The sequence below is a fragment of the Carlito syrichta genome, unplaced genomic scaffold (genome assembly GCF_000164805.1).
Source record: "Carlito syrichta isolate Samal-C Ts95f unplaced genomic scaffold, Tarsius_syrichta-2.0.1 Scaffold310074, whole genome shotgun sequence".
Classification (NCBI taxonomy): Eukaryota; Metazoa; Chordata; class Mammalia; order Primates; family Tarsiidae; genus Carlito; species Carlito syrichta.
The window spans coordinates 410085-421753 of record NW_007254170.1 but is presented as its reverse complement, the minus strand read 5'-3'; the positions used below and the strand labels follow the sequence as shown (position 1 = coordinate 421753).

The window sequence follows — 11669 nt, the reverse complement described above, 5'->3', positions numbered from 1 at the left end:
TTTGTGACAGATATCTTGCTTTTTTTTCCTCTCTAGTTCTGTTATTCAGTGGCAGTGGCAGAGGCTTTCCCTTCTGATGTTTGCTCAGTCCTCTATTGTTCCCTGACCCAGGTTCTGGATTTAATCTATTTTGAAATAGGATGGTGGATGGGAAGCTCTGCTGTCTCTTACAATTTTTTGAAATCCGAGTAAAGTGGGGCATGGGGTGCTGGGAGTCAGATGCTACTTGCAATTTTAAAAGTTCACTTATTATGGTATGTTTTCCCAGAGATCCATTCCCAACCACCACTCTATATGATGATGCAAAGCAGAAACCAACCCACACCACAAAACAATATGTAATAATAATGAAGTGAGACAAACCAAACCACAACAATAGAAAAACCCCAAGAAAACTAAACACACACACATGCCTAGTACAAAGTAAATAGAGAAGAAAAGCAAGAAGACCAAAGGGGAAAGAATAAGGAAACAGGAAAAAAAAAGAAAAAAGAAAAAAATAAAAGGTGGGACCCTCACACCTCACACATATATTGACACATCTCTTAAAATGTAAAAAAAAAAATACAAAAAAAGAAACCCCAGAAGAACAAAAAGGCAAAAACCAACAGCAAAATCAAAAGATGAATACTCAATCATTCACATACACATAAACAGAGAATGACAAATAAAAGCAGAAAGAAACAGAGAAAGAAAATAAAGAAAGAAAATTTGGGAGGGGATGCAGTTCATAGCCTCACATACACATTCTTGCAGAAAGGAAAAATATTTTAAAAATAGATAAACTGTCAGAAAATTTTTAAAATTAAAAAATAATTGAAAATTTGGAAAAAAACAAAACAGAACAAAACAAAAAACAAAACCAGCGACAAGAAAATCTGTTCTCCTGTAGCAGGCTCTGTAGTTGTTCCTCTAATCAGATCTCTCTGCAGAGCCACCTCTTTCACTCTCTTCTCAGGAGTGGAGCAGAGAAGGAGGAAGGACAGTGAGGTGGGTGGGGCTGCAGTCCTCCCCTCCCACTCTCCTAGGGTCAGGGAGAATTTTGGTGGGGATGTACAGGATAGTCTCTTCCCCAGGTATGTACTCTCACTGGGGATACCCCAGCCAGGCCTGTCCTGGAATGGAGTTCTCCTATTGCACTGGTATCCAGGCTCTTCCTGGGTTTGTCCCTCTCAGTTGTGGCCCAGTCATGTGGGTCTGACATTCAGAGGATTGCTGGGGAGGAGGGCGTTTGTGTCAGCCCTGGACTCACCACTGATCTCTTTGGAGTTCTTCCTTGTCCTTTTCTGGTCACACCTTTTGTCCCCTGGTTGGAGCAGGGTAGGGGGTGGGGCCCCTGGAACTCAGCACTCTCAGGTTCCTCTGAAGTTTGTCCTCTCAGGATATTTCCTCTGGACCACAATCCAGCCCTGAGTAGTTGATCTGCCTTTCATAGAGATTGGCTCTCTGGGTTGCATAGGCAGCCCCTTCCAGCACCTTCTTAGCCTCTCTCCTATTTCAGTGATAAGGGAGTGCCTGGGGCAATTGTTTGTGTGTTGCTTAGGCAATGGACTGGAGGCTAGTGGAGGGAGCTGGGCAGAGCAATGCAAGTTTCTGCCTGGAAAATGGCTGTGTTGAGTGGTTCCTTACCAGGCATGTATTTCTCTCTCTGGATTCCCCCAATGCTCTCTCTCCAAAAATCAAATCCTGCGTAGGTGATGGTATGCACTGGGCACCAGTTGTTGGGAATCAGCTGAATTCAGCAGGATTTTCTCAGGCGCGTTTCCACGGCAGATGTTTCTGTTGTGTTCTTGGGAGCTGAGTTCTAATTTCAGGGCTATGGGAGCTTGCAGTTGCCCTTAGAGGGGGAACCCAGGCCGAGTATCCCCTCAGATGGACCTTCACGCTCTCACCAGCCGCTGCCTACTCACGTTAAGAGTCCCTATTGTCAGTAGCCTCCATGGAGATTTTTACAGCACGACCTGTGGGCCGCCATCTTAAGCTCCTCCTTCCATTCTGTTTTCAAACTAAAATTTTTATCTTAATATACTTCCCTCTAGATTAATATGCATACATATATAATAATTTACATAACTGGGGTCCTAAATTCCTGTACTAGGCCATCTTTGAAGATTCTGGATAAATACATACGTAACATTAAATTAGGTTTATGTGCCAGGCATGGTGGATCCTGCCTGTAATCCCAGCACTTTGGGAGGTGGAAGCAAAAGAATTGCCTGAGTCCAGGGGTGCGAGAACAGCCTAGGCAACTTGGTGGGAACTCATCTCTACAATAAATCACAAAATTAGCTAGGCATGATGGCGCACACCTGTAGTTCCAGCTACTTGGGAGGCTGAGGCAGAAAGATCACCTGAGCCCAGCAGGTTGAGGCTACAGTGACCATTAGCATGCCACTGTACTCCAGCCTGGGCAACAGAGTGAGACTCCTACTAAAAAATAAATAAGTAAATAAAACAAACAAATGAATAAATAAAATTAGGCTTACATAATCTTTGGATAAAAATTATTTCTATAGTAACCTAATTTATTAAAAGATTCTCTATTCAGAAGTTAGCCAAGCAAAAAATATTATAAATGTAGGTAGGTGAGTATCCTCAGACAGAATTCAAATATAGTAGGTGAAGGCTGTACTAAAACCCGACCCTCATCATAGTAAATGTTGTCAATTCCCCTCACTATGCTTTTAGTAGGGCTGATGTTAGGTTCATTTATTTTCTTTTATTTAAAAAAGATGACATCCTAAGTAGTGGTGAGATTAAATGAACATCAGGTAATAAGAAAAGGAAGTCTGAAATATTCAAATTATTTTCATACCAAAAAATTACCCCTGTGGAAATGATGGTGGACATGACTTGAACTCACCATATGCAGATCTCTTTCTCTTTTTGGGCATATGGGGACTACAGGAAAGATCATGTGACTAATTTTGGTCAATGAAACACACAAGGACTGAGGTAAAATCACCATTAATATTCTCCAGTTTCTCCTTTCTCTATTGTGGTGGTTCATGAATGGAACCAGATGTTGGACTCACTGGATCAATATAGCCTGTACTGTTGAATGACTGCTTGAGGGATCTGAAGAGTCTCCCAGACCCAGATGAACTTGGAGTAAGCAAGAAAAATTCAGATTACTTTGAGTAATGGCGTTATTTGCTACCACAGCATGAAGCCTAGTCTGTCTCAACTAGTACAGAAATACACATTTTTTCTCTTATGTTATATATCCTAACAGCTTTCTAGGGGAAGTTCCAGAACATGTTAACTTTCTTCTCTACAGATTACCTGCATAGTGCAGGATCCATGCTTCAAGGGACAATTCTGGAAGGTGGTGACGAATATGGATTATAGAGGCAGACAACCTGCCTTCTAATTCCAGCTTGACCACTTACTGGTCCTAAGATCTTAGGCAGCCAGTTTCCAGTGCCATCATTTTCTCATGTGTAAAATGTGGATAATAATTGTTTTCTAAGACAATTGGGTGTTATGAAGAAAACATGATTTTATGAGGGGAAAAGTTGCATGCAAAATGCTTAGAAGAGTGGCATAAAGTAAACTTTGATGTGGATGATATCATGTCTTGCCACAATGAACCCTGACCCCTTTGAGGTACACATTGTTTTATTTAACTGATCTAAAATCCCCTTTGGTGGTTAGAAGAATTTATAATTACATGATCAAACAGTGGAAAACCATATCCATAGCCTAACAACAAAAAAATAGAAATACTTCATTAGATATTAATGCACTAGTTCTTTAGAAGTTCCCACAGAGTATATCTATTGTTGTTTTTTGCTCTCGGGGTCAATGTTAAATAGATAAAATTCACAAAAGAAATACCAGTGAATGATAGTGACACATTCAGAGTCAATGGCATAATTCTATGGAATCAGAACTTCTTAGGAAAAAGATACAAAATAATAGTCTTTAAACTTAGAAAGGGAAAAAAAACTTGAAGGATGAAGCCACTAGTATAATACATGAAAACATGAAGCTTGCATTATTCAGCAACTCATTCATTTTAGACGGTAGCTAAATTGCCTGAAATCCTTTTCATATTCTGCAAAGATCAAACACATTAAGAGTGCCAAAACAACAGTAGGTAACCACTTTCAAGCGTCAAAATAACTGCTCAGAATAAAGAAAAGACTTGCAAAGTTCAGGGCTATGAAGAACACAATTAAATGGTGATGTTATGAGGGGAAAAAACATGGTGAGTCATGCTGATATGAAAATGCCAGCCCAATACCTACCAAGGGGCCAATATTGACAAAATACTGAACCCGAAGTCCTGGGTTTCTCCACTGGTAAATCAGGATACTAACACCTATGTTATACTTTAGTATTAAAAATATGTAAAGTTTCAGAGAGAAGCGAATAAATTAGCCCACCTATCTTTGATGATCCTAGAAATTATAAATTATAAGCAACATTTCCTCTCTATTGTCCTTTGGCTGACACATAATTCTATACCCCATGTTGTTTCATCTATATTTGAAGAGGGTTATTTGCACAGTTTCTTTATGTTCCACTTTAGCTTTTTCCCAATAGACCCGAATGACAAATCCAAATGCTTGATGAAATGACACCCTACATAATTGTTGTTCCAATAAAAGGCAGCTAACTGCAGTTTTATGTTCAACACTGCCATGTGCCCTAATCACAGCATCACGTCTGTCATTATTTCAGAATCATACAACTTGAAAAATTCAAACACTCCAAAATGTTTACTCCAAAAACTTAATTATAGTGTCACAGTTACACCTTGACCCAGAAAATGTTATATGATTTTGAGATAATGTCTAGTAATTGTAGATGCCATACACTTTACCTAATTTTGTGATATGGCTTTTTGCCCAACTTTATTTCTCATAAATCATCTCCTCTCTTAGAAATCATTAATATTTATCCAAGTACATTACAGTGTAATCATTTTCTACAACCCTGAGTTTACATTATAGCAAAATGTGCGACCAACACAGGGTTAGAAGAAAGAAACAAAATCTTCAGGATAATTACAAGACTCAGCATTGCATTATCACATATAATCTATGGGGGAAAAAAAATCAGCCATGGCAATAATTCATGCCTTGATTACACCATTCCCAGTGCAATTATATGCACAATTATACAAACTTTCCTTCATGAAGTAGTCAAAAAGAGTTATAATTAGAATTTGTAGATAAAAAGTTTTGTATAGTTTCATAGACTGTGTGTAGCTAGTGTTATGATCATCTACTCAGCTGTCCAAAGAAAGTCATATAACACTCTGCCTTATTCCCTTATTTATTTAATAATTAGGATGTAGTTACAATTCAAAAACAAGATTATTTAGGTTAATTCAGCCACTTCTGCTAACAGATTTGTTTTTTTCCAACTTTATTAAACCAATGAGGGGAAATATAAATATAATAATATCAAATTGGAAGGTTGAGAAATGTCTCTTTCCTCATGTCCTTGTGTTTTTGTGAAGATATTTTTATGTTTGACTTAAGCATGAAACTGAAAAATATCAATTTTATTTCCTTGTTTAACTAACTACTGTACCTTTTGGGATGTGGAAGACAACTTCAGTCAATTTTTATTATCTTTTTGCCTTTCATCGCATCCTCCAAAAATGGGATAACCTTTGTCTTAAGTAAAAAGACTAAAACCTTGTGTCCTCTCATTTAATTAATGAGTAAATGACTTTTGAACTAATTTATATTTTCACACTATAAATAGGATGACAAACAGTGTATTATCATTTTACATTTTCTTGGAACAGTACCTTCAAAAGAGTATGGACATTAGCTTTATGGTACACATCAACATGTAACAAGTGTTCAAGTGCATTTTTTTTAAAAAAAAACAGTTTCCCTTAACAATTTAGGAAAGTATTTCTGTTTAAGATATTCAGAAAGAGGAGAGATATACTATGATTATGACGATTTAATGGATGATATGTAGAGCTTGCACTCAAAAATTTAACTTTTGAAAGCAATATTGGCTGATTACCAAAACTGTGCTGTCACTGATGACATGTTAATTACAAATCTACAGGTAAATATTATGATGCTGTATGTTAATTGCTTTCCTCCATATAAATATTTATACATATGTAAAAATATAACTAAGTTCTAGTGAATGTTGCAAAATTATTGCTTGGGAAAGAAAATGTATTCGCACAATAGATTCCATACATTAATAAAAAATAAGATAATGTGGAATAAATGAACTCAAAAGAAAGTCCCAATACTGCTAATAATTAATCCAATAATTAATGCTGATTGTACATAAATAAGTTATAATAAGAGAGTAAGGTCACTAACGATAACATTTAATGGTTGATATTTAACTCAGCTTTCTAGGCCAATAGTTAGCTACTCATGTGTTGAATTAAAACAGGTGTGGTTTTTGCACATGCCATCAATCACACAGAAAAATGTGGTCTTTCATAGGGAAGCTTTGTCTATACTTAGAAGAAGAGAAATGAATTTGGACCTTTAAGGCTTTTTCTGGGCATCTGGTTCAATGTCCTTATTCAACCAGCTTGAATGATTCAATTTATTCAACTTCCTTCATTGTAATCAAGTTATCTGCTCTGCGGATGATATGTGGTTGCTAGAAAGCTCTACCTTGAGATCCATCTTGGTCCCCAGACATCTACAAGAGTCAAGATCTCAAACTATGGAGTGATTGTTAAGTTACAGAAACTGACTGAAGAGGGAAGATGGGTAGAAGAAAAATAAAAAAGCATGCCTTCTGCGATTGTTTCCAATCTCAAATGGTCTAACACTTGATGAACATGTGAAAGGAAGTAATTATTTAAATCTAGAAAGATGATGAAACCCTGGGTCTATTTATATCAAAACTAAATGCATGTATTGAGAAGTTAAGAACACATTATTTAGTATTAAACTAGTCAATTGTTTATTTACCTATTAAACATTTTAACCAGACAGTTAGCATATGGTCTTTCTTGGTAATTTTTCTTATGTTCTGTAACCTGCTAAAAGGTTGAATTATTTTGTTTGCATTATCTTCATGTCCAACACATATAAAACAAAAAGGACACTGAGAAACTGATTAAGAAAGGCATTCTGCTTTTCACTCATTTGGTCATTTCTTTAAAAAATAAAGTATGTTTTCTCTCTGTATTTTCCTAAAATATATTATCATTTTTAATAGGAAACTGTTTTACAACAGTATTACAAGTTAGCACAATACAACCTGAAAAAGGAATCACAAAAATATAATTAATGGCTACCTCTTTTTAGCAACAAAAATAAAAGCTTTAAGATCAAAAGCCAAATATTCAGGTCTTTTGTGCCGGAGTCCAGCTCCAGCAGGTCAGGGTTTCCTGAAAGAGGGACGGTATTGGCACAGGAGAAAAAACTTGGACACTGACTCTGCTGCAAGCAGGACAAATGCCGATTTGTTGTCTTTTCCAACTCCCTTTATACCCTACATGTTTTTTGTTTCCAAGGCAATCAGTTACAATTGAATGAACCGGACAGGCAATGTATCTTTGTTCATCCTGTTTTGATCTTAAAACATCATCCTAAACTATAAATTTTATAAACTTCTAACATTTTTTAATGATTACCATTTCTTAATGTCCATATAAAACTTACTTATTCCTACAACGATTACATTATAAATCACTACCAAGTTCTAAGCACTATAATTATCACATAGATTAACAAGTCACACCTATGACCTTTACACAGCAATTTGCAACTAGCTGGGCTAAAGCAACATTTTCAAGGTTTCTTAGCTGCAAGTTGGCTTGACTAGTTTTTCCTAATTTCACACCTGGTGTTTACAATCTGCATTAATTATTTCCTGCCAGGGAGAATGAGTTTTAATGTTTGCAAAACAAAAGGCCTCTCAGGCTCAAGTCACCAGAATTACAATCCCTAACAGAAGTACAAGCCTCCTTAACAAAGGGAAGTAAAGGCAAGAGTGCTCTAATATTTATGGGATTGTTAATTTTTAAGCATAATACACCACATGTAGACATTAAGAAATTAAGTAAATATAATTTTTGCATTGGCACTCTTCCTAAAAATACAAACTGTAGCTTCTCAAATTTCTCCAATTAGTTGCCAATCAGAAGAAATGAAATCTTACAAGTAATTATCTACCCACACCTGATATTTAAAATCTCTATTGATAATTTCCCAGCAAGGTCAGTGAGTTCCCTGACAAACATTAAATCAAGCACTTTCTGATTTTTTACAATTTTCCCAACTACAATGTTTAATCAAGTGATTGCATGGCTTAATACCAGGAGGCTGGGGACATGGAAACCTAGGGAGGAACTCAAATGAAGGGAAGGTAATTTTTCATGAATTCTCCTCTTGGTTTTTTGCAAGGGGTAGTGGAGGCGAGAGTGTAATTTTGCTTTCCATCCTCAGAACTTTTTTGGCTATGCTAATAACAAAAGTAGAAGCAGCAAGGGTCTCAGCTGCCCAGGTTCACTTTGCGACCCGGGGTCTTCAGCCCCCTGGACTTTGTCAGCAGGAAGGCCTCCATGACTGGCTACCAACACTTTTGACTCTTTATCAAGTTGCACAATAAACACAGTGCCCCCAAAGACAACTCCCTCTACTCCTACCACTAACTGGACCAATTTTGCTCAAGAACGAACTTAGTCCATGGGTGCGTAAGTTTCCTAAGTAGGCAAATGATACTGAAAATAAAAACTTTTTATTTGTTGAGTCCTTCTCTTTCTTCTGTGGAAGAGCAATGAACCATGGCATCTTTCAACTCTGAGGGGAAAACAGCTCAAGGCCAGTGCTGAACGCATCCTGTTACCAGAAACAACTATATTTTCCCCTTTAATTCTCTCATAAACATGGGTTTACACAAGGAGCCAGAGAACTTGCTGATGCAGGAAACAAACATCCCACAGCCCTTCTGTAATGATTGATAGCGTGCCCTAGAAGAATGCCGAGTGTGAGGAGTTCAGTAGATGGTCCCAGAAGCACCAAACAGAGGTATAAAATATGCAGAGCATAAAGTTCTAATTATAATGTGGAATATATTTTTGAATTTACAAAATTCTGACATACACTCACTGTAATCTCCAGATTTTGTCATGTTTGTTGCCATTTTGAGGAAAGTTAACAAGGGATTAAATGAACCACTACTTCATTTTAATTCTGAGAAACATTTGGTTTTGCCATTATTACTCTTTATTGACATAATGATATTTCCACAGACCAAAATATTTTATTACATATATAGCAGAATATATAATTCATAATTATATAGTACAGAAAATAAACTTTTTGGTAGTGTCCTCAGCATTTAGTAATGAAAATCTAGTGACAAACATCTTTAGAAAAATAAAATAAAATAGTCCTTCGGTATTAAAATTTCTCAGTAAAAAGCGTTATACCAAAGTTAAGAGTATGACGTCAGTAATGCATAGATAAGTTAGGCATGAATAAAATGAATCAAATCCCATCTCTTATAGTAAATCAAAATATGAGAAATCTGCATGTCACAGTTTGTCATAGGTCAATTGCAAAAACAATGCATTCAGATTTTTTTCATCATTCTGAGGTTTCTGATGATACAACATTTAAAATAATGCATACCGGGGATATAAGCAATGTACTGCATACTTACTGGGTGAGTTTTATGCCACTTTGCTGAATGCAGGATTAATATATTTGGGCTTTTTATTGCTTGAGTAGAAAGTGCTCATTACTTATTATTTTATGCTTATAAGATAGAAAATTAAAAAACAAAAAATTTTTTTTTAAATGGCATACATCAAACTGTTGTAGTGGTTGATTTCCTCAAGATGGTCTTCTGTGGTTTTGGTGCAGTGGGAGGAGGCACAGTTGCAGGTCTTAGAGGGGGAAAGCTGTTACTGTTGCTGATTCCCGGTCCTCCATCTTCTGATGGGAAAGGAGAGAGATGAGGCGGAGGAGGGAGGGGAGGGCCTTGGTGAGGAATCTTCCCTGGTGGATGAACAGGTTCGTTATGTAAGTGGTCCTCCCTGTTTTTTATGTTATACCGGGTATCACAGTCATGGTACTGCACTTTTTCATTAAACCGAACTCCTTCTTGAGGCCCTTCCTGGGGACACCTGTCCTTTTCAGGTCTATGCATCAGAGGCTGCCCTGGAGCCTTGTCCAAGTTACTATTGGGTGTGCAGCAGATATCTCCATTTGGAATTTTGTTAGGTCCACTTGGTAAGCCTCCGTTTCGTAGAAGGGTGTCATTGGTCTTTACAGGATTGAAGGTTGGCACCACCCTTTGGGGGTCTTCACACTTCACAGGTGTCAACCACGGAGGAGGTGGTGGAGGGTTTGGCCTTCTCAGGACCGTAAAGATACGAGATGGGTGTGCTGGGGGTTTAATAAGCGGTGCGTTAGCCTGCACTTTGGTCTTCTCTAGGCTGGAAGCTGTTGTGCCGCTTGAGCTACTATTCAGCGTGTCTGTTTTGGAGCTGTCAGTCATCTCATCCTCCAGCTGTAGGTCAGAGGTCAGGGTGTCAATCTGGTCAACCACCTGGTGGAAAGGACAAGGTAATTGTGTTGAAGAATGACCCAGAGCAGCATATACTAAAAACAATTTCTTTTTTGCATAACTGTGCTGTGGGAGCCTTGACATATACTGAACAGTGCATTCCATTACTGCTTAATGTTTTCAGTCAATACATTTACAGGATAGAGACCATCACACCAAGGGCCAACTGCTTAAACACAACATTTTACATGCCTGGAATATAATATGCTATCGATGTATGCATTCTAGTCCTGACTCTGCTATACCCATAAGGGATAAACCTTGACACAGGCACATCATTGATTTTTAAAAATAAAAGAGAGGGACTTTCCTTCTACTTAGCATGTGCAAAGTTACAGGAGAACATTGATTTCAAGCTTAAAATGAGAAAAAAGACAGATAATCTGTAAAATCGTATCTTTTCATGAGACCAACAGGGAACTGAGATCACAAAAGCAACCAAATGAATTCTCAAGAGTTTCAAGTCTTCTAAGGATAGACAGGACACATCAACTGTTTCACCTCCAGAAAAACCACAGGAAAGAGAGGCAGCAGTCATCAAAGCAAGTAAAGAAAACAGTTATAACTTTGATGACTAATTAAAGACTGAGTACATGCTATCATGGCAATTCGGAATCCTCAGGAGCCCCAGCCTCATTTCCATGGGCTTCTTGTGAAAGACTGAGGGAAGGAAAGAGACTAGAAAAAGCCCCTTGTGGGCACACAGACACAAAACCCCACCCACTTCTCATACTCTTCTCACAAAGCAGAAGCTTTAAGCATTGGTGGAGTAGCAAGAAACCTCCCAAACTTTAAGATACCAGCAGAGATATTCTGCTTTTGGAACAGGGTAAAAGCAAAAGTTGTCCATAGGAGAAGGACCCTAATCTAGCAAAAAGCAGGTGTCTGCTGTCACTGGGGCCATGGAAGGAAATTACAATCACTCTAGGCCATTGGTCTTTACAGGCACCAGGCCAGATGCAGGGAATCGGACAAGACTGGCAGAGCCATCAGACTGCGATGCAGGTCTGAACTCAACTTTAGAAGACAGGCTGTGAAGATAGGGGAATTGTATGTAAGCATCTTAGACAATGCAGTTCCAAGGAAAATTTGGCAAGGATACTGAGGAATCCGACATCTCCCATAACAGGCTGGATGTA

At 37.8% G+C, this 11669-nt stretch overlaps 1 protein-coding gene across 1 annotated transcript; it reads right to left on the bottom strand.

Moving 5' to 3' along the window:
* Positions 1–9768: 9768 nt before the first annotated feature.
* LOC103270794 (protein Largen) lies at positions 9769–10476 on the bottom strand. The gene has a single exon (XM_008068313.2). It carries the CDS (start codon positions 10459–10461, stop codon positions 9769–9771), a length of 693 nt encoding a protein of 230 aa, XP_008066504.1. The 5' UTR covers positions 10462–10476.
* Between the last annotated feature and the right edge of the window lie 1193 nt (positions 10477–11669).